General features: G+C 47.3%; 1 protein-coding gene across 1 annotated transcript in view; it reads left to right on the top strand.

Moving 5' to 3' along the window:
• Positions 1-23,899, top strand: part of bmp1a (bone morphogenetic protein 1a) — a 47,052-nt gene that overhangs the window by 6,699 nt on the left and 16,454 nt on the right. Inside the window, 6 exon segments of the mRNA XM_048243906.1 lie at positions 7,917-8,030; positions 9,765-9,899; positions 12,457-12,574; positions 14,526-14,704; positions 15,800-15,905; positions 23,401-23,525. Of these exon segments, the coding sequence (XP_048099863.1) occupies positions 7,917-8,030; positions 9,765-9,899; positions 12,457-12,574; positions 14,526-14,704; positions 15,800-15,905; positions 23,401-23,525 (777 nt within the window).

The raw sequence follows: 23,899 nt of genomic DNA, 5'->3' as shown, positions 1-23,899 counted from the left end.
TCAGGCTGCTGAATGTTACTGGAAGGACGCTTCAAATGTTTTTGTTTCGTTTCACGGTGTCTTCCAGAGAAACGTTTTGTGATTCAGTCGGCCTCTCAGCCCAGTCAGCCTGTGTCTCTGCATGCCCAGTCGGCCCTCATAAAGCTAAAGCTTTATCAGTCTGAAGGCAGAATGCTCGTCTGTGTGATAATATAAAACAATGGGATAGTGCTAGTGCTGAGCACTGTTCAAGTGTGAGTTGTCACTTAAGACCTAAAGAAGGCTCCTGGAGGTTAAGCGTGAACTTTGACCCCGGGGGAGGTTGAGGTTCACCTCATTTGCCCCGACAGTGGCATCCATCATGTGTTAAGGGTTAAAGGGGGAGTTTTTCCTTGTTTGAGACGTTGGCAGGAACAGCATGGTTGTTGTCGGCGCAGACTTTGTCACAGAGGCTCCGGGGAGTGTCTGTTTCAACGCCTCCGCTCACGGCCAATTAGGCGTCAATAATGAAAAACTAAATGGTTGGCAGAAAAAGCAAGCAAAAGAGAGAAAAAACCCTCCGACTTCATTTTCTCACTCAATTTGGCTTATCGGCTTGTTGTAAGAGCAACAGTTAAAGATCAGCTATCTGTGAGTTCTTCCAAAGATTTCACAGATTCATTTGTATTCTGCTGGAGAAGTGTACCAGAAATGCTTTTAATGTTAATGATGGTTTAAATTCAAGAAGGTGTATGTGTGTGTGTGTGTGTGTGTGTGTGTGTGTGTGTGTTACCATTTGTGTGAAAGGGGCTTTGTCCAAAGAGTAATTGGGCTGTTTCAGTTTAGCTGACCACAGCAACCCATCTGACCTTTGGCCACCTCCAAAACAACCACTTCCATTTAGCTCAGGTAGATGAGGGTGTTTGTGTGTGTGTGTGTGTGAATTTGTGTGTGAGAGAGGGAGTCTTTGCATTAAAGATTGTGTGACTGTGGTGTTTTATGGTTCAGTTTGCAAAACCCATATGAACTTGCAGATAGATAGATAGATAGATAGATAGATAGATAGATAGATAGATAGATCCTCATTATATAAAGATTTGTTACATACAATAATATTTCTCAATTTTTTTTTTTTTTTTTTTTTAAATTAGTTCTTGGTGTAGCCACATAAATAGTACTTGTTTTTGTTTTTTTCTTCAACTCAACAAGTACCTGTCAAAGATGTCAAAAGGAGCACTCGGGAACTTGGGTTGCGAAATTACCAACGACAGTCTCCTTGGCTCCACCAGACAAGTCCTTTATGCCCTCTGTGACGGAGCTGACCACTTTAGCTCTCCCTCCAGCTCTCACTTACGTTGTCTGGGGCCCTGAGTGTGGTCAGAAGGCCCCAACTGCACACCACTTATAGGAAAATAATCACCCCTTTGATTCCTGGGGTTTAGCCTAAGGCTAATCCCGAACGGTTCCCTAGATTATATGGTGAGATACCTTTGAAAAGGTCCCGCTGTTGAACACCGATGGATATGTGTTTGTGTTTTCCTCGTCTTCAACTGCCTCGGGTTCAAATTGCAGTCTAAGGAAATATCTAGGTAGGCATTTGAGGCGGTAACAGCTGGGATTGTTTTTACAAGATGTGGTGGTGGTGGGGTTGGGTTGTCGAGCAAGACTTTACAAGACTCCCGCTTCACCAGAGTCCTACCAAACTCTACCTAATTTACCCCCTAGGGTACCTTGGGGTGTGATATGATTTGCAAAGAAACTTCAAAAATAAACTGTGCATACAGTATGTGAGATGTGTAGTCATCTGTTTGTGTGCACAGACTAGGACTGCAGGAGTAATCCCTGCTGAAACTACCATAAGTGCTAATCAGTCCAAGCCCATGACACTGACACAGCCCTTCAATTTGAATGTAAATTTCAGGTCTGTCTCAGCGAAAAGACCAAACAGTGAAAGGCGTGGCCGTGTCATTGTCATGCGTGGTCAACCCACAAACAGACCCTCCCCACAGACACACCAACACACACTACATAAACACGCAGACACACACACACACACACACACACACACAGAAACACAAGCCACATGGAGTCCGAACCCTGTGGCTGTGTTTTTCCACTCCTCATCTACAGTCTCAAGGTTGGGCTGGCGCTGGAGACAGGAGGGGTGGCACCCACCCTCTGGCCCTGTCTAGACCTCCTATTTAACGCCCAGACCCTCGTTATGCTGCTGCTGTGTTGGTGGTGGTTAGAGTGAGAGGGCTGTCTGGACGTCCCTTGTTTGTCACTTCCAGACGTTGCAGCAGCCGTAGGGAAGGTATCCCACCCAAAGGCTAAACTGTGTTTTTGTTGTCCTCATGCTATCTTCTGTTGAGACATGACTATGGCCTCTAGAAGAATGTCATCCTTGTGTAGATAGTATATGCTAGGGACACAGATGTCCATCATCATCGAGTTCTGTAACAAAAACCTCCATGGTCTAGTGATGCTGTAAGGAAACAATGAGGCTTTCTTCCAGTATGGTCCCTGCTGCATTATCTGACCAGGACTGTATGGATGGAGTATGATGGTGGACGTGTGGGTGTGTGTGTGTGTGTACGAGTCTATCTATCTGTGTTTGTGTGTCTGTGTGGAGGAGTGTTGGTAAACGAAAGAACAACAGCCTCCTGTGTCTGTGTGTGTGCATGCATTTGTCGGTCTTTGTGTTGGAGTGTGTGTGTGTGTGTTTGTCTGTGTGTGTGCATGCATGTGTCGGTCTTTGTGTTGGAGTGTGTGTGTGTTTGTCTGTGTGTGTGCATGCATGTGTCGGTCTTTGTGTTGGAGTGTGTGTGTGTGTGTTTGTTTGTGTGTGTGCATGCATGTGTCGGTCTTTGTGTTGGAGTGTGTGTGTGTGTGTTTGTTTGTGTGTGATTGCATGCGTGTGGTGGTGATAGCGGAAAGATGAGCAGCAGTTCAATGAGATGGAGGATTAGACTGGTTAAGATTATCCAAACAGCCCGGCCTGTGTGTATGACTGCCGTGGCGACGGCATGGGGGTGTACCGGGGCGGGTTAAGGGGGAATTATATCAGACACAAAGCCCAGTCAATCAAATGCCTCCGCAGAGGACTCGTGTCTTCCTGGCCCCTATCTGGTCAGGCTGATGAGATGAGATGAGATGGAATGAGGTGTGTGAGGTCATCCCTGCTGTAGGGGAAAGCCCCCCTCAGACAGTCAGCATGCGGGCGCTCGCTGGCCTGGTTTCCAGACAGTTCTGCTGTTTTGTCTTAGAAAGGTTCTATTTAGGACCAATGCAAGCTAAATCTCATCTCATGTCAGTTGTTCATTATGTTTAATGAGTTTTTTATTTACTTTTATTTTCAATTCCATTCCTCCTGCAGGCAGGTTTCTGAACAAACTTCTTAGTGTTTGACAATAAACACAGAAACACCTTGTGAAAACAAAACAAAAATAAGCCATTGGGATTTGGTGGTTTGACTAACTCAAATTCCTCAGTTTCTACTTCAGTTCCTATAACACTCCTTTACCTCAAGAGGCTAAGTTGCAGCTGTTGAAATTATATTTAATGAATGTAATCTGGACAGCGACCAGGCATACTTGCGAGCCGATGCCAACTGCCCATCTGCCATTTAGCGCCTTTATTAGATCTTCTAAAGCACTGCTCTTGTTATTTTTTGCCGTGGGGCCATCTTATCTGGAAACATCTGATGGAGTTCATTAGTTCACCCCCATTGTCTCTTCAATTTGATCATCGGCATGCTCCAAGCTACGGGTGGCCTGTTTGATTCCACTTTCTCCCTTTTGCCCACGATCACTGTCCGTGCTCCATTTTGCGTCCATCTCGGGATTGGTTGTCCGTGGATAATGGGAGCCAGGAGACAAGGGGATTTATTTGGGATCCCCTCCGAGACTTCCCGATAATAACAAAACACCCTGCCACGTTGTCGCCAGGACAACTGTGAAAGCCGGGGGGCCGGGGAGATCCTGCAGTGGGCTTGTTTGTCTGCCCGCCCTCCCCTCGATCTTGGCCTCTGGTCAGGGGGAACAATTATACGCTGGATTAAAGGACTTGCACCCAAAATGGTTGTGGATGATTGGCTCTCAACTAGGGGTGGGGAAGAGGCCAGACTTTCACAGAGGCCTTGGCCAAGACCCCCGAGCCCGGGGCATTAGGGCCATCTCGGTATTCTTGGACATGGGATTTATAGTGTTGCTTAGTGGCGGGCCTTCAAAACAGATTTAGCCACACAAGAAGGACCATCACAAATCATTTTGTGAGCATCCAATGTATGGGATGTAGGGGAACCTTTGCCCTTTGGAACCAGCATTAGAAAACAAACAAACAAGGTCACATTGTATTGCTGTGTGGTTTCAAACGGGGTTTCAAAAGGTTTCAAACTACCTTTCAGTGGCGCTCTTGGCTCTCCCTTTAATGACTTGCACTTTCAGCTCTAAATCCCTCGATCGATTGCAGGTTTCTTCAGCGTGAGCTCGTGATGATTTCACAATCGCTTTTGGCCCGCTGAGTGGAGCGGAGTGCAGCACTCGCATGTGCCGGCGAAACGTGACCGCCGCCGACTGAGTCCCATACCGCATGCAGCAGCATTAGCTCTGTGTGTGTGTGTGTGTGTGTGTGTGTGTGTGTGTGTGTGTGTGTGCGCGTATGCGTGTGCGTGTGCGTATGCGTGTGCATTAAGGCCCCAGGACATCTGGTGGCTGGCGCTGCGTCCCCTCCACTGTGTCTCCTCCTCCTGATTCATGAATGATGCGCTATGTGTCACAGGAATGCAATAGCACCCCACACACACACACACACACATACTGCCCTCCCCCCTGGTCTCAGTTAGCCATAGGAGCGCAAATTAGAGGACCCCCTGCACTCCTCTCCTCTCTCCTTTGGCATATTCTGAGCTGTTGTTGTTGTTGGCACGTGCCTGGTCTTGCAGGGGAGCTTTCATTAGAGTCTTACTGCCCCCCCATGCTGTCAACAAGCAATGCAGAGCTGCACTGGGTTCTGCTGTGCTGGACCAATCAAAAGCAGTCCTATTTCTCCAGAGCAGATTCAGTAGATGGCTCCAGCCCAATGTTGCTCTCCTTTGTGAGAGCTACATATCTATCCTTTTTTTCTCACTCTTTCCTTGTGTCTAGTACCTGTATGATCTGTAGTGTCTGTGTCTTTCACATTCAGTATGTCTGCCTTTTATTATCACTTTATGCTCATACTCCTGTCTAAGTGACACATGCATTCCATCATTAGGCTTTTATCATTCCAGCTCGGAGGCTTTTTCTTGTGACAAGCCGATACTCAGAATAGAAGCAGGCAGTCGGGGATCTGTGCCTTGCGGTGGTCCGTACCACTTAAATTCAGAGTTAGTCAGCTCTCCTCCTTGTCGTCTGGCCATCTCCTGCTTTTTCGGGGACAGCCTGTCATCTCAGGTAGAGTCCGTCCGTCAGATTTGGACAGCTTGAATTAATTCATAGACGTGGTGCAGAGCTGTCCAGATATCTTAACTTTGAGGGACCATTTTATGCATTCTGTCTGGGCTGAGAGGTAGACATACAAGGAGATGTAGTCTCCTCTCGCACGGAGACGTTTGACTTTCAGATTTGCCTCTCACACTCATGGACAGTGGAAGTGATCTGCATACCTTGGTGCAGGAAACTACAAGTCTTGCTCAAACACATTTGCTTCCCTGGGGCAGTGTGTGAACAGGGCAGTAGGGCTGCACCCCCAACCGCTCCCTCCTCCCTCACACACACACACACACACACACACACACACACACACACACACACAGCTCAATTTTTTCTAACACAGTCTATGCAGTCCACGTCTGTGCACTCCTCTCTATACACACACACACACACACACACACACACACACACACACACACACACACACAGTCATTCTCACTGTCTTTTGCTCACTCACATACACATACACAAACATATACATCTCTCAAATGAAACTTAAACAAACAAACGCCAGCTCTGCACTGCTCTGCACACACACGCACTCACACACACACACACACACAGACATCACACACACACACACACACGCATAAACACAGTGTCTAGGCAGTAAAGAGAGCCCTAGCTACCTCACATGCTAATGTGCCTGTAAAAACCCAGCAGCCTGCCTCTCCTGCCTTCGCCAGCGGCAGCCATTCCCCTCACCGCCACTGGCACAGTGGCGCTCCAGTAGGGGGCTGTAAAACCCTTTTCCTCCATAAAAAAGTGTCTGTGGACTTAATTGATCTCTTCCCCCTTGGGTCTCATTAAAATACTTGCCCTATATTTGAGGCACCCCACTGTACTCCGGTTGTGCTAAATGATCGCCCCCCTACCTCTTTTAAACTGTTAGATTTTTTTGCCTAAGGAGTCTACGGCTGTGGGGTTCTACCAGCACAGGGCTGTTCCGCGATTTGCCCACTTTAACAAAAAAAAAAAAAACACTTTCCAGAATGAAGACCTGATTAAGTGGTGGCATGTGCCCTCTGTTGAATTGAATGCCATGTGGACATTTCTCTGGTGATTCTGTCTCGGTATAAAATGGAATTCAGTTCATGCTGAACACCCCCTGGTGAGTTCCTCGACAGACAGGCTGCCTTCCTACAAATCAGCTCACATAACTGCCATTTCAGAGTGTGTGTGTGTGTGTGTGTGTGTCTGTGTGTGCACCTTAATGTGTGTATATTGGTCAGAGAGCTCTGTGAGGTCTGTTACTCAACTCAGGATTTTGTAACCGCTCAGATCTCTCAAATGAAACTTAAACAAACAAACGCCAGCTCTGCACTGCTCTGCACACACACACACACACACACACACACACACACACACACACACACAGACATCACACACCATACACACACACACACACACACACACACACACACACACACACACACACACACACACACACACTTCTCTCTCCCTTATTCATAAGCAGCCTATCTGTAAGGCTGTGATTGCTTTGCTAACTCCATGTGCTCCTTATAATTAGTTGTGCTGATCCAAAGGATATCCGCTCGGGAGCTTAGAGCCGTCAGTCAAGCGCTGCCACTCTTCCCCCAGCTGCAATTAGTCCCTGACCAAATAATTAGAGGCTCTATCCATATGCATGCATACGTTCCATTTAGGTCACCATAAGACACCAGTGTGTCATGTGTACGCAGCAGACTAGCGGCCGTGGCTGAGAGCAGGCCCTTAAATGAGTGGCCCTATGGAGTTCTCTGTCGGCACATGAATAATTAAAGTGGCACGCATGATGAACTTGGCTGGATACGGTGTGATTGACAAGGCTTTAAAAAATGGATGAGCAGCGTTTGGCTGGAGGACCTTCTCTGCAGTCGTTTTTTTATTTATATACTATATATATATATATACTGGGATGGGAATAGGGATTAAAAAGCAGCAGGAGTGGCGATGGAAGTCTGTGGTGGAGGTTTCAGTGAGGAGAGACACAAGTCTTGGAAAGCAGAGCAGCAGATTTCGTTCCATTTGGTGTGTTGGTGTGTCGATGGCTGACACAGTAGCCACTGAGGACCCTTTCAGGAACCGAGTTTGAGGTTTCAGATTCAGCCGCCATGTGACCTCCTATTGTCTCCCCATGTGAAGGCTACAGTTGATGGTCTTGAATGAAAATAACCTCTTGTGGAAATGTAACACAGCTTTTTGCTCTCATTGTATCCAGTGTCTTGAGGGAACAACTTATTAATAGTATGAATGTTTTCTCTGCCTAGACTCAGATTGAAGATGACAAACAACGGTTTCTGTTTTTAAGCTTGAGTGATGTAATAGTGAACATAGGCCTCACTTTGTAACCCTTGCCAAAGACAAACAAAACATAGCACTGTTACTCATATTTGACAAAAGATGCCAGTTTCAATGTCCTAATCTTAATCTTAAATCTTAATCTTAATCTTAACCCTTCTCCTGCCTCTCTTTCCATCTCTTTAGTTGCCTACCTGGGCGATATTGCCCTGGATGAGGAGGACATGCGCAGCTTCAAGGTGGTCCGAATAGTGGACTTAGCCCAAAGGACTGTGCAGATCTTCAACAACACTGACTCGGGTACCAGACTTCTCTACAACTGATTCTGATCCATGGAAACCTACAATAGTAAAACTTAATTGAATCCATTCCTCCTCAGGTTACAACAGTGTGTTGATATTCTCTCACCAAATTGAATGTCCAAACTCCAACTTTGTTTGTGTTCAGAGGCTTGTAGCTTTATGGTGCTTGTGGGAACACCAGACTCCTTCACATGCCCAACCCTTCTGCACAAGTGTTTGTTTGAAACAACCAAGCGTGGGAACCTTTTCCTGTACACCCGCGCTGCGTCATTGTTGTTTCTGCGCCATATAGGCTGGTCAGAGCAGCTGCACGCTACAGTCCCAGTCCTGACCTCACGTATATGGCTTGACCCCCCGCCCTCCTCCTAACGCACCACAGCTGTACTGTACATGAACAGAAATGGAGTGCCTCAAGTTTCCTCATGAAAAAGGGAAAACCAGAATCCTTTAGCATTTTTCCAGTGCTCATGATGGCCAGTGGTTTGGGAAACTATTTTAGGGTTGACATCTTTTTTTTTTAAAAAGTTAACAAAGTATTCACATATCAGTGTAAGTGTTTTGCTTCCTCGAAAACAGTGTATATTTAACTCTCAAGAGACAGCATTTTCTCATGCAAAGACATGCTTTGGTTTCATGCCTGTGTCCATCACTGCTAGTGCAGGGCTCTTAGTGTGTGCACTGCCTGCCAGAGAGGAATTCTTCTCTCATGCACTGCATGGATTTTGCTGGCCGATAAACAAACCAACATCTCAGCAGTCAGCATTCCAGTCCCATAACAAGCTCAAAAACCTCATACCCATAGTCTTCTGCTTCCTACTTCTGCCGAGGCTGAAGTAGTTCTGTAATATTTATACTCCCACTTTAGCGTGTCAGTGTTCATCACTAAATAACACTGTCTGAGAGTTAATTGTCTCGGGCAACTGACTCACGACACACTTTCTTTTTTGTGGCCGTGACTAATGTGAGTGGGGAAAATGAGTGAGATTAGAGATTAGAGGTTCAGCTTTTTCTTCTAGTCTCTCGTGTTTGCTGGGAGCCACATATGGAGAGCAGGTTCATCCAAAGAGATGCTCACCTCGTTTGTTATTCTTCGGAGCCTTGGAGTTATTTTTCCTGGAAAACTCGAAAGAATGAAGAACTCATTAGTTTTCTTCCTAATCAGAGCTGAACCCGAACGCTGAGCAGATGCTTATGAGTTTATTTATAAATAGTGAATGGTAGGAGCATAAGTATGTATGTATTGCTCCATCAGACATGTTCCCAGCTTCTCTTGGCTCCAGTGTTCTCCAGACCACCACCTGGTCTCCAAAACCCAGCAGGAAGGCTTTAGCAGGGAGATTGGGAGCAGATTCTACTGAAACATTCTGAAAAAAAAAACCTCCGTTGACCCAGTCATGGGTGTGGCGGAGTCAGTCAAGGGGAACAGCTGCACATTTTCAGCACAAAAAACAAAAAATTCTAAGCTACTTTTACAGAGCTCTGTATGGCCAGACCTCAGCCTGGCCATGCCATCCTCTTTATGAATCCACAAAACTTTATCTTTTTTGTGTGTGTTTGTGCGGAAATGATTAATGTCGATATGTTATTGCATATGTTATTGCATTCCTTTAGCAAAGCTAAAACATGTTTTTGTGTAGTTTCATTGTACTTTCACAGGGACTTATTGGAGTGCCAGATTTCCTGGGACAGATGTAACCTAGCCATGTTGTTTGCTTTGTAATGTGAATGACAGGTTCGCCTGCCAGTGAGACGAGGACGGTGCCAGACACACCAGGCTCTCGCCGCAGGAAAAGGGCGGCGACCTCCAGGCCTGAGAGGGTGTGGCCAGAGGGGGTCATTCCTTACGTGATCAGTGGCAACTTTAGTGGTAAGAATCAGTGTGCTCTTTGAACCTAAAGGGATCTAATTGTGCGTTCCATTTGTACATGCTGACGGCTTGTCACAACCCGTAACTAGTGAAATGTCTTAACTTCCTTGTGAGACCAAGCTGTATGCATTCCGGTTTGCATTTACGTTCATCGCAACGCAACAAGTCAGAAAGCCAATGGGCGCCTCCCGTTGCGGCAGCGTTTGTTTTCATCAAAACATTGCTAGCCACTTTTACCAACACCAATGGATAAATAACACATTACACCATGCAAAACAAGACAACATAACGTACATGTACCCCCGAGGCATTGCAATGTGTACGAGTAATTGAAATGGACATTGAGATCTGCTAGGCGGTAAAAAGAAGAGTGAAAGAGCTTGCTAATTACAGTAAACGCAGCGCAGCCATCTTTAGTTTAGTTTAGACGCCGTCAACTGGGGGGTCCTCTGATTTGTATGAGACTGCTTCTAGTCAGACGACCTTAGGTGTGCTGTCGCGTAATTTTGCCCGACTGTTTGTCTGTTATCCTCCTACTGGTAAGAAGAGCCCCACGTACAACTGGATCACACAATTTGACTTGTGCGAGATCGCTGCTGGTCAGACGAGTTTTGGGGACGTAATTTTGCGTAACTTTCTGTTTTTCGGACAACTTACTACTTGTAAGGCGAGCACATTGGACAAATGGATTGCACCATGTCATGCCTCTGTGTATGTGTTTGTGAGAGAGAGACAGAGAGAAAGAAAGAGAGAAAAAAAGAGATTGCTTGGGTAGTGCTGGTCAAGTATAAGCTATAAGCTACAGTATATAGTGTGTTTATGAATTTTGATGAACATTTGTTACTTAATCTGCAAGAAGGCATGCAGTGTGTGTGTGTGTGTGTGTGTGTACGCGCTCATGGGGGGGTGTCTGATACTTCCATTCGTGAGCGCTTCTGACCCTAATCTGAGTCGAGTGAATAAGTTCCTTCAATTACTCAGGCCACGACCCACAGCAACGTGAGGCGAAATTCTTGCCAAGCACTCAAGGATTTATGAACATGCACAAAAGCAAAGGAAATGAGTCACACCATCTCGTAGGGCAGGCAGATGTATCTCAACATGAGAATAAAGAGATTAAAAAGCCCATTTAGACGCTGTGGTCCAGCATGTGCTGTCATGCCCTCCAAGCATGTATTATATTTGTCTTCTTCCCTGGATCGCCAGCCTCTTGTTATTCTTTCGACCATGACTAGATAAAAGAAAATTGAAACACTACATGCTGGTCATGAGTGTTAATCTCCTCTTGAATAATGGGGTCCTTTTTGTCCATTTCTATTAACCCAAACAAAGTGTGACACAATGTGAGGAGGGCCTTTTGTTTTTAATTCAGAGTTGTGAAATGGGAAAGGCCGCTTTGCGAGTCCCTTGAGGTGACTGCCGATCCTGAGCAAACACGTGAATCATCTCTCCAACTCGATCGTGCCTCTCCCCTGCTCCTCGCGAAAGGCAGAGTGCCTAGATAGGTTTCAGAAAACAGGAAAAATGGAAAAATGATGACATAAAGGATTTTGACATAAAATAGTCAAAGGTTTTGAAAAATAAAAGCCCTTTATTTTGAAGGACTAGAAGCATAGCAAAGCATGTCGGCTTGCGCCTTCTTCACCCAGATAGAGCTCGCTGGCGGTCATAAACCTGTGGATATGTCGAGGATCAGATGAACATTTACAGGCTTTTGACCTCTGGAGTATTACTTTGTTGGCCAGACTCTACTGAGATGGTCCCCTATAAACTATCTACAGATGCGCATATTATAAATAATCTGTCAACCCTTTATTTATTATTTACTCAATTGGCGAACAAAACAAAATTGAATACGGACCGTCACCTAAATTGGTATGCTGATTTAATTATCACAGCCTAAGTTAATACAAGATTAGGTTTTAGGGGGTCATTTGACTTGAGTTAACTTGAATTTCAACAAACCATCTGTAAAAGATAGATAGATAGATAGATAGATAGATAGATAGATAGATAGATAGATAGATACTTTATTGATCCCCAGGGGAAATTCAAGAAAGAAAAAGTAGGCCGAAAGTGTTACCCTTTTTCGTGGTCATCCCTATGTTCCCCGGGTCCTATTGTATGTTTCTCGCTCGGGGTTAGGGTTATGGTTAGGGTTTAAAAAAAGGGTCCTATGTTCCCTGGTCCAATACAAAGTGGGGAACATAGGTACGCTCCCCCTTTTTCTGTAACCAGTGGTCAGGACTAGCCACTTCATCATTAATTTCATACCTGTCCAAATGTGGTGATGGATTCCCCCTAAAGAGCACATTTCCATCAGAGATGGCCACGGTCTATACACTCCGTGCTCCTGTCGCCGAGCAGGTCGGCAGGGCTGATGCGCTCTGCTGAAGAGCTATTCCTGGGAGGAAGGATGGGAGCGTGTCTGTGAAGGCTTGGCTGTATGTAGCCATCACTCATGTCTCATCTGTGTGTGTCCATGTGTGTGTGTGTGTGTGTGTTTGTGTGTGTCTGTGTGTGTGTGTATGTGTGTGTGTGTGTGCCCCTCTCTCAGGCAGCCAGCGGGCCATCTTCCGGCAGGCCATGCGTCACTGGGAGAAGCACACCTGCGTGACATTCATTGAGAGGACGCAGGAGGAGAGCTACATCGTTTTCACCTACCGGCCGTGTGGGTGAGTGGAGCAACTTACGCGTGTGTGTTTGTGTTTGTGTGTGTGTGTTTGTGTGTGTTTGTGTTTGTGTTTGTGTGTGTGTGTGTGTGTGTGTGTGTTTTATTGTGTGTCTTTTTGCATGGTTGCGTTCCTCTGACTGAGGAATGTCGGGGGATGGCGGATTGTGGAGATTCGGGGGCTTGCTCATCCCTCCCCACGTAGCCGCATCTTTTTTATTTCCCCCTCTCTTCCGACAGGCCCCCTGATTTACCGCCTAAGTGCTTTTCCATGCACTTCCATCCACCATGCTCCAGTCTTTGCTCATGCTGCTCGTCCACTGAGTCGTAGTAATTCTGCCCCCCCCCCACAATCCCCCCGCCTTGCCAGGCCAGAGTGAAAGCGGCCCTTTCAGGCTCGGCGTAGAGCGAACGCGGCTGGCTCCATGGATCAGAGCTCCCAGCCTGTCTGCCCAGCCTGCCCAGCTCCGCGCTTGGGTACTCGTGTCGCACATGGCCTCTCGGTTCGCCAGGAAGAGCCCCCCTCACCCCCCCTCACCTCCGCCCCACAGGAGAGAGACTGAAGCTTCAATGGGCTAACTTAGACCCCACCGAGCACTCACTCCATCTTTTTCACTTTGCTTTCTTTTCCACAAAGAGGGAGAGAGAGAAAGAGAGAGAGAAAGAAACTCACATCATAGTTACATCAGTCAGAATGGATCAGTCAAATCAAACAAATCATGTCATGGAAGAAAAATCCCCTCTTAATCTAATTCCTCTGTTCGTGATAAAACATACATTACAACAGCATGCGCTCTGAAAGCACTGGGAACTGGGACTACTGGAGGGAATAGCCAAAGACCAGGTGCATGAAACAACAAGGCTTTTTTTCCCCACTACGGCATGCCCGGTCATTTTTAGCCGGGGTGATTGGCCGCCCAGGGAACAGGGGGGGCTTTATCCACGCAGGCAGGCAGGCAGGCAGGCAGGCAGGCAGGCAGGCAGCCCCGAGCGGGCGGGCGGGCGGACGGGGAGGCAGGGAGGAGCGGTTAGCTAAGGGCCCTGTCTGATGCACACTCAGCAAGGCCCCCATCTGTCCTGTGCAAAGTTCAAGGCAAGTCTCTGCAGTCGCTGGCTGTGGGCTCTCGGTAATTAGAGAGCGGCCAGTTGGGCTTACACAGGCCTGGAGTGTGTGTGTGCGTGTTTGTGTGTGTGCAGGCATCTGGTTGTGTGTTTGAGCGTGCATGGCTATGTGTATACACTGGCATGTGTGCTGGCGTGTTTCTGTGTGTTTCTGTGTGTGTCTGTGTGTGTCTGTGTGCGTGTGTGTGCGTGTGTGTGCGTGTGTGTGTGCGTGTGTGTGCACACATGCTTGTGTGTCTGTGTATGTTTGTGTTTGTCAGTGCTGTTAAAGTGAGCTCCAACAGTGACCTTTTGATGTGTGTGAGAGAGAGAGATAGCGGAGAGAGAAAGTGAGAGAGAACTCTCTTACCTCTGGCAGATGGAGACCAACATTACACTGTGGAGTTGTGGAATGTGTTTAATGTGTCTGTGTTGCCTGTGTTGCTGCCTCTACAGTATATCTAGACGTTTGTGAACATTTCTTTAGATTACGGTGACGTCTCCTGACTAATACCAAATATTCTATCCGTCTTGCTATACCTATTTCTGCTCTATGTTTATTATATGTCTATATCTGTGTTATAGATACGAGTGGAGTCGATATGCATGACCTCTTACTGGTTCCTACCTCTCTGTTTGTTTCTCTCCCTGACTTTACCTGGTTATATAAGCAACGTGAGTGAGTGAGTTTGAAAGTACACAAGGTCCTCCAGGGCATTGTGTGTTGACTCTTTGGATCAATGGGTGTAGGGGGGGTCATGATGGTAGCCACTAGTTGTCGTTGTTCACTGGGCCTTCAATAAGTCCACCCACTTTTGTCCCTCCTCCTCATTCTCTCCCTCCTCCCCCCGCAGGTGCTGTTCGTATGTGGGCCGTCGGGGCGGAGGCCCCCAGGCCATCTCCATTGGCAAGAACTGCGACAAGTTCGGCATCGTGGTGCACGAGTTGGGTCACGTGATTGGCTTCTGGCACGAGCACACGCGGCCGGACCGCGACGAGCACGTCAGCATCATCCGGGACAACATTCAACCAGGTAAGCCGACACCGACACCGGCACCCCACTTCCCCCTTCGCCTCACCAACCACCACCACCGCCACCATTCAGTAACACAATCTGTGATCGTGTCAAAGCAACTCTACCATTTAAAGGCCTGCAGCACAGCCTCCCAATAAGTCAGTGGCATGTCAGATTGGGTGAGGGAGAGATGCCAGTCACCAATCCTGCCGAGCTCATTATAGCCGGCAGCGGTGTGAAACGCCAACTGTTTCCAACTGAGCTCCTGGCAGCGGCGGGCATCGCTGTGCCATCTGCAGCGAGACAGAGACGGAAGTCACCCAGGTCAACAGCTGCGCGGAGAGAGAATGAGTTTTTCTTAACAAAGGCGGGTAGTGGCAAAGATGCCAGCCTCTGCTCTGAGAATTGAGTCAAGTCTATCTGCTTGCTATCCACCCCCTCCCTTTTTTCTTTCTTTATCCCTCCCTTTCTTTTTTCTCTCTCCGTCTCTCTTTCCCTCTCTCTCTGCCGCTGTATTCGTTACCTGCAGTTGAATCATTTATAAGCAGGCTTTGGCCGGAACCTACCTGGCAATTTCACAGCCAAGTCCCGGCTCAACCCAATTAAATTTTGCAACCGAATGACACGATCAAATTCCAGGGCTTACAGTGATACCAACTGTCTCAAAATAAAGAAGGATATCCAGTACAGAGCTGCAGATGTGCAATACAGTTCATATGTATAAATTGATGATTCACACAGTAGAGTTACTGACAGCCTAATCTGCAATTCTCTTGGTAATGACACTGGATGACTTTGAGCTAGTTTGGTTTCCGACAGAATAGCAGGAAATAGGATTACACACTGTTTCTGGATTGATGACACTCTGTGCTTGCTGGTCATGAACTGACTTGTCATGGCCTACTTCCGTTTTATGTAATGAATTAGGCCATTGGGTTGGGTTGCGGTGTGTGAATCATATGTCATGTCCTTCATTTTTCCATGTGGAAAGGTGACTAGATGGTCTGAAACATTCTGTGTGTGTGTGTGTGTGTGTGTGTGTGTGTGTGTGTGTGTGTGTGTGTGTGTGTGTGTGTGTGTGTGTGTGTGTGTGTGGTTGGTTGACTTTCTCAGGGCAGGAGTATAACTTCTTGAAGATGGAGCCTGGTGAGGTGGACTCCCTCGGGGAGACATATGACTTTGACAGCATCATGCACTACGCCCGGAACACGTTCTCAAGGTAAGGCACTCGGCCAGGAAGACTCATTCTGCTCGGAGCTCTCACGCCGATCCTTAAACATCAGCATCCTCCGAGAACACGCTGAGCAACTCTCCTCTAGAATATGCCTTACTCACCCTCACAGCCGAATGTAGCTCGAGGTAGCATTACTGTACAGTAGTATTACTGCTAGTTTAACAACTAGACTTCAGATGAGAGTATCAAAACAAGAACAAGCAGGTAGCTAGTCTTCATACCATCTGCTATGAATCAGGTATTGTTAGGCCATTTCATTCCACACAATCTCACCCTTACAAGTTGATCCTGCTCAACAAAATGATGGGTAGTTTTCCATATTCCATATTTCCTACGTCAGCTAACTGATTAGCGGTTAGCTGACATGTTAACGCCCGGAGGCAACAGAATCTTGTCTTCTGCCCAAATGCAGAGCAAGCTCTGTAGACGTTCCACCTGCCCAAGAGAGAGCTCTTACACAACCCTCACCGACAGAAGGGACTTTGGGATTTTCAAGGAACACTGGGGGAACTTCAAGAACACGGTTCCAATGGTCTGACCACCACATAAAAGTTTTAAAGGACCAGATTCAGAGAAAGGAAAGGCAGGGGGAAAATCAGAATGGCAGCTGCTAAAGTATAGGTCTTTTAGCCTTGCTCTAGTTCCAAAATGCAAGCACAGAGATTTATTTAGATTGGGCTGCTTCCAGGCTACATGTTAATCTGAGACCTGTGAAATCAATGTGGGGAGAGTAAATGGACACACTGGACATATGTTTCTTCAAGCAAGGAGACATTAACGATCTAGTTAATCTGACTTTGGGGTACGCAATGGAAAAATACTGTAGGTGGTGCTAAACCAATAGATGACCTTTGTTTTGACATGGTGTCGGTTTTCCCTTACTTAGAGGCGGCTCAGAGATGCTTAGTACTTAGAGGTACTTAAAGAGAAAGTATTAAAGTGCTTATTGTATGGCAAGCTTTTTTTCTTCCTCCTCCTCCTCCAATTGTTTTGCTGGGGGGATGTTGTTGTTTTCTTTGGGAAAATGATTTACGGGTGTAAACTCACACATGTTTACAGGAAACGCCCCACGGTAATGTCTTGCACATTTTTCGCTCCGACTCTGCACTGCCGAAATCCCTTAAGAAGGCACATTTCCACTTTTTTATGGCATGCTGCAACCGCAACTGTCGTATAGCTTACTCAGCCCCAAGGTTGGGTCGAAGAAGCACACATTGAGTGTCTTTGTGGCTTACTCTGATTGCTGTCGGCTGGTGTGGGGGTGGAAGTGCAGGTCACCTTGGGAAGTGGCGTCAGCGAATCCAGAGGCTGATAGCGTTATTGGAGCATCTCTCTCTTTTTTTCTCTCTCCCTCTCTCTCTTTCTCTTTAATTTGCTCTCTCTCTTTCATTCTCTCATTCTCTCTCTCGCTCACATTCTCTTGTTCTTGCTGAGCTTTCACAATCATCCATTGTCCTTCTCCACGTGCAGCTCAGATTGTTGTTGAGGGGGGAGCGATGGGATGAGGGGATGGGGGGGGGGTTGTTAAGCGCCTTGGACTTGGCGAGCGCCAACGTGATTGAGGCGTCAGGCGAGAGCAGCCAGGCCATTTCGGCCCGCTGCAAAAGCAGCCCATGCCCACGCAGCCCGTTTCAATTAGCCCCTCCGCAAAACCATGGCGACGTGCCAGCGAAACCTTCGCATCGATCCTGTGATTGGGCTGTAACAAGCACCAGCCGTCACCCACCCACCCCCCCACCCCCAGTCACTCCAGCTTGCTGTTGTATGTGCAATCAGGTCCCCTCTTGCTGAGGCGCGGCTTCTTATAAAAACGAGGCCCTTTTTCATGCCGTCAGCTGCCTCATTACACCGCAGAAGAGCGACCCTTTGAAGAGGCTTTTGATCATCGCTGGCCTGATCCAGGGGCATTTTATTTGGCTCAGGCCCGAGGTGGCTGTCGTTTCAAGCCTCGTAAAAGCTGGTCACATGGTGGAGCATACACAGCTCTCAACTTCACAAGGCCTGCTCTCTCTACTCCAACAACAAAATAGTACTACCTCCCACTGACTAGCACTGGAGATGGTTGGCTGAAGCCATCAGATTGGAGTTGTTTCACTAATTGTGTCGACTGTCGATTGTCATTGAACTTAATAACCAGCTTACCACCTTCATAGAAAACCTCTGGCCAGCCATCTCTGTTTAATCAACGTCATGGCAACTTGTTTAAGCCAAGGTGGCATCTGATTTGAGGAACTCTGACAAAGTCAAACGTTTGAGGCGAACACATTTACTTTGAACTGAAAAATGTGGACATTTTTGTGTAAACATTCCAAATGATGCGATTTAAGTAATGTCTGTACATTTGTTTGAGTTCCCAAATGTTCACAGGGAATTCCAAGAAAATGAAAAGCTGTTTGAAAGCTTTTTAAAACCTTTGAAAAAGATACTTGTTGGACACCAACTCCTGCATACTGTGATTGAGTCTGCTGCTAATTAGATAGCTTTTATTCGACCCAAACGTCTGTACAGCATGGTGAAGTCCGCTGCTTGTTACATCACTTTTATGTCGACCTATACCAAAACCCTTCACACTATGATGGAGTCTGCTGCTTATTAGATAACTTTTGTCCAAACTCCTGCTCATTATGGTAGTGTCTGCTGCCTATTATATATCTTTTGCTTTGATCCAAACTCATTCACATTGTGGTAGAGTCTCCTGCTTATCCACAATATTCTCCAGCCAACAATGGGCATCGCCATGACACCTCAATATCCAGAAATCTGGTTTTCTATTTCCGGCCAAAGCAGTGCTTGACGTATCCCAAGCCATGTAAAAGCAAACATTTATGTTTCTCTGTCAGTCATATATCATATCCTTTTTGAGTGAAAAATTGTCAACTTTTCAAAAGAAATATAAGTTAAAGTGTATTCTAATTCGTCTGCTGAGACTGCTCTAAGTTATAATGTAAACAGAATGAATGGAAGATGAAAATTGGACGGATTTCCGGTTTCATGAATGAGGTGGATTAGATACCCTAAACACTGTAGAAAAGTCCGCTACTTCTTAGTGACCCCAACATGAGTAAAAAGAGTGAGAACAGATGGCCAAACAGCTTAGATGTTTTCAGCCACCGCTTTCTGTCCCTCCAGTTTGCTCATAGCATCAGGCACTGCATACCAACCGTGCAGAAGGGTGTAGTGTTGATTTTACGGAGGATAAACAGTCACTCGCAATCCTCTCTGGCTGTCCAGTTTATGTTGCCGCAGCACGTGTCAGTTGTTTTTCAGGAATGTTTCACTGTTTTACTATTCAGTACAAGCCACAAATGAAGTCGAAACACACAAATGTTGCCATACAACTATCAGGCAGTTGAACTCAATACAATACCTGACCGACTAGAAAATATAACTCCTCAAATCTCACAACTTCAGTTAGAGACCACTGTGCTGTTCTAGAATGTGTCCGGGACAAAATGGTTTGACAGAACTGTAGCCTTCCTCTCAACCAAGCAAGGCGGTTGAGTGTTTTGTCCGTTTTAGGGAGGTGCAATTTAAGTGCCAACTGACCTCGTTCTCGGACTAGGCCACTTATTACACGCTGTCTTTTGCTGGAACTCCCAGGAGATGTGAGGCTGTCACTCCATACGGCAAGCTGTACTTTGGTGTTAAAGGAGGAGTATCTGAGGCCTGTGCTAGTGAGCGGAAGCATTACAGGACGCAGGCCTATTTTGGTATTTACTGTTCTGCTCTCTGCCTCTCACTTTTTCACTCTCTTTTTTTTGGCATGGAAGCACTAGGAGGACACTTTCTTGGGACTTTCTCTCTCTCTCTGGATTGAGTGAGAGAGTGAGAGGAATGATAAAGAGAAAGAGAGGAATGATGAGGAGAGAGAGGGGGGGTGGAGAGAGGGCAAGAGAGAGAGAGAGCGGAAGGAAGCGAGAGGAACGCTGGTGGAGAGAGAGAGAGAGGGAGCAAGAGGAATGATGGTGGAGGAGGAAACATCTCAGTGTGAGCTTTAGCCTTCCTGACATCGGAGGCCGGGGGGTTGGAGCGTGTTTTGGTCTCGGCGGCGGAGCGCAGCGGGGGTTGCTGTTAAATCAGAGTGACTACTCAGGGCTCTGGCCGGGGACGTGAGGGCCAGGCCGGGACGCGGGGCCACTCCATGTGTTGTGTCTCGGGCCAGGGACTCAGCCAGAGCGCAGCTCCCCTGTGTGACCGTAACATGAGCTCAGGCACACGCGAGTGCAGGCAGTCAGGCAGAGGGAAACCTAGGGAGACAGAGAGAGAGTGTGAGAGAGAGAGAAAGAGAGGGGGAGAGAGAAGGGAAGGGAAACAGAGTAGGAGAGAGAGAAGGAAAAGAGAGAGTGATAAGGAGAGAGAGGGAGGCAGAGAGAAGAGAGAGACAGTGAAGGACAGCCAGGCCAGGATCATTACTACACAGCTCTAATATGAGAACCAGCTGTTCCTCTGCTCCCTCTTGCTCCTACATGTATCTCTCTTTCTCTCTCTCTCACTATCTTTCAATCTCTCCCTTTCATACTATTTCTGTTTGTCCCTATTTCTCAACTTAATTGTTTCTCTCTCTCTCTCTCTCTCTCTCTCTCTCTCTCTCTCTCTCTCTCTCTCTCTCTTCATTCCGCTCCATACTCCATGCTTCCCTGTTGCAGCCTCCCTGTCTGGACAGCCTCCTAAATAAACCACCATGCAATCGTGGCAGTGAGCTCTGGGGAAGTGGAGAGGGGAATATTCTTCTCTCCTTTGCACCGGGAGGCCGACGCTGGCTTGGCACTGTCCACTTGGCTTCTGTGCCGGTCTGCCTTTCTCCATATTTGTTGTCCGACTGGCTTAACTGAATGCAGTGAAGGGTGGGGGGTGTTGATTGATTGAAGATGGGTTTGGACAAAATAAAGAGCTGTCTGCTTTTGCCTGCCTCTCCCCGGATTTAAGAATGTACTTGTCTGTGTCACTGTTGTCGAATTGCCTCTTCCAAGTCCTCTGGCTCTTGTTTGCTTTTGGGTGTGAGATTGCGTGACTGGTTTGGCAGCGAAATGGAACTGATTTATTTTCTTTTCTTTCATGATTATTATTTTTTGTGTGTGAGAAAATGGGCGCATGTTTTATGTTTTCAGATCTCTTCATCAGCACAAGGCTGCCTTTGTTGGTTTTTTATTCGTCTCTCAAGTCGCTGTGATGTTTGGGATCCGGCTCACGTTTTTGCCCTGTGCAGGGGAGGGTGCCGATTGGCTGATCTACCTGTCAACACACACACACACACACACACACACACACACACGCACACATCACCCCTCTCTTCTGCTCTCCTCTCTTTTTTCTTTTTTTTTCCCATCAGCCCCCTGTGTGTTTGAAGAGCGCTCTCTACTGTAAATCTCCGTGGGAAGCCGGGCCCTTTGGTCTCGGGCCGTTGTTGAGAAGATTTCATGGCCTGCCTTCACGTTTTGAAGTGTCTCTGGGGGACAACTGCGGGAGCCCTGCGTACATTTTGTCTCGGGGCATGTTACCCGAGCTCTTTGCCTGTCGACCACCCCCTCCAATCCCCCTCCAATCACTCACACCCAAGCCCCCCCACCCCCCATCAATTCTCTTGCCCCCCCTCACCCTCGAACCACCCCTTCTGGGGCATTTTTCAGGACTGGTGCATGGAGCCAGGCCAAGGCAAATAAAGAGCTACTAGTGCAGGCTTTGTCTCCGCTGACACCGGAGCAGAGAGCGGGTGTCGTGGTAGCCAGCGTCGGGGGCTCTGGAGGCAGCTCTGCTCGGGAAGCAGGCTGGAGAAAGGCGGCGGTGGCGGCGGATCTCCCGCGCTGTTAGCTCAGGCCGCTTCTGTTTGCATATGCCGGCCGTTGTCGGGGCTGTCACCATGGGAACGGCCAGGGGAGCAAGGCTTTGCTCGCTGTCAGGCGAGAGGGGAAAGAGAGAAAGAGAGAAAGAAATAAAGGGGCAACGATAAACTTGCAAAAGAAAGTGTCAAGTGAAAAAAGCCTGGTGCAGAGAAAGCAGGGTTTTTCCCTGACCAACCACCATTGTGAATTGAGCCAGATCTGTATAGTCGGAAGCATGTTGGATGGCTAGTGTTTCAGCCCTCCTCTGCCTTGGACGCTGTACTCAGTGTTGCAATGCTTGTAAGCCAAACAAACGCTGATTAATTACTCTGTTTAATCTGAAACTGGGTTGCGCACAAGAGCCAGAATCTATGCACACTAACATGAGGTCAGTGCTGACATCAAAACTCCTCAGCCTGACCTCCTCTCCACCTCAAACTCCTCAAGGAGTCTGATCGATGACGAACTTTATTTGTAATTTGGGGGATTTTAAATCTTGCATTGCGTCTTTGGGTCCTTGTTATTGTTATGTCCGGTGTTATGTCACTGTTTTCACAAAGTCTTGTGAAAATTGGGTTGATGACTTGGTCAGGTCCTCCTATTGTGTGACTTACGATTTAAGAGGAAGTCTGATGTACCACTTCTTGTCTTTTTGGCATCCTACATCCAGCCCTCCCACTGCTTGACAGAACGTTCCCAGCACAGAGAGTCTCTGCCCTCATCTCTTTCTGTAAGCTATTACTAATGCTCTAGAGAGGCAAGCCAGCGAGAGCCTGAGAGAACAGTTGCATTGAAACTCAACCAATTTGTTGTTGTCGATGTTGTTATTGTTGTAAACCCATTGCTTTTGAGTTTTTAAAAGGTTCTCTTAAGAAGCATATTAATTGTTTTGTTTTTTTGTAATGGTGTGGTGGTGGCGGCTTGAGTTTTGGCTCTTGTCAGCTGGGGTTCAGCCCTTTTCCTGTCACAGATAGCGTTCGGGTGTTTTAGCTCCACGCCGCTGAGAGATGCTACGGCTGCCGTGGCAGATAGCGGCCGCTGGCCCCTCGCCCAGGCAGCTGCCTTCGCCAGACGAACACAAACAAATCTGGGGCCTGTTGTGTCCAGCTCTGGCTGGCAGGCAGGCAGTCACCGTAGTCCACAATGCCTTGGTGAATAATGGCCGCCTTCTCGGAGCAGGTGCAGATACCTGTTGAGATATTGCTGCCAGCGTCCTTATCTGCTAGCACAGCTGTGAAGTGTGTGTGTGTGTGTGTGTGTGTGTGTGTGTGTGTGTGTGTGTGTGTGTGTGTGTGTGTGTGTGTGTGTGTGTGTGTGTGCGTGCGTGCGTGCGTGTGTGCGTGTGTGTGCGTGTGTGTGCATGCTTGTGTTTATGGGTGCATAAACGGTGCCAAAAAAAGTAAGAGATAAAATTTCAGATAAATAAGCATACTGCCACGTAGTTCTTCACCAATGGTGTGTGCTGATTGATAGAATATAATTATTCTGCTTCCTGGCTCAAGAAATACACTCACTGCCAAATTCTAGTGGTTCTTGAGAATTACTGTTGAGGACATGTGCTTTTGCTATTTTCAGCTATGGTTACATGAATAATCTGTTGTATGTTTCACTATAACCTAAATTTCTTTCTCCTTCTCTTTGTGTTTCTTTCTTCGACGCAGAGGGATTTTTCTGGACACCATCCTGCCCCGCTACGATGTGAACGGCGTCCGGCCACCCATTGGCCAGAGGACCAGGCTGAGTAAAGGGGACATCACCCAGGCTCGCAAACTTTACAAGTGTCCAAGTAAGAACAAACAGTCCGACAGCAAATTAGGGTGTAACATCAAACAGCACACAAGTAAAACATTCTTTGCCCTTGTTACTGTTTATTTGGGAATCCATGGTGCCCCCCCCCCTTCCTACCAGGCGTATTTAGCGATGAGCCCTTATGCCACCGCAAGTCAATAGCCCGTCGAGAAACCAACCCATCCCAAGTCTCAGCAGATATAGCTTCTGCCATCTGGAAATAGATGAGCTACCACGATTGATGTGGTGCGGTATCTTGGCGACGGTTACCGTGACTCTCTGGGGCTGGAGGAAGGGAGTGTAAACACTGCCCTGGGAGAGGAAGTTTGTCATCGCTCGCCTTTTTTTAAAAATTCTTTCCTCTTTCTCCAA

Source organism: Alosa alosa, chromosome 5 (assembly GCF_017589495.1).
Source record: "Alosa alosa isolate M-15738 ecotype Scorff River chromosome 5, AALO_Geno_1.1, whole genome shotgun sequence".
NCBI lineage: Eukaryota > Metazoa > Chordata > Actinopteri > Clupeiformes > Clupeidae > Alosa > Alosa alosa.
The sequence above is the reverse complement of the archived record's forward strand: the minus strand, read 5'-3'. Positions and strand labels throughout refer to the sequence as shown.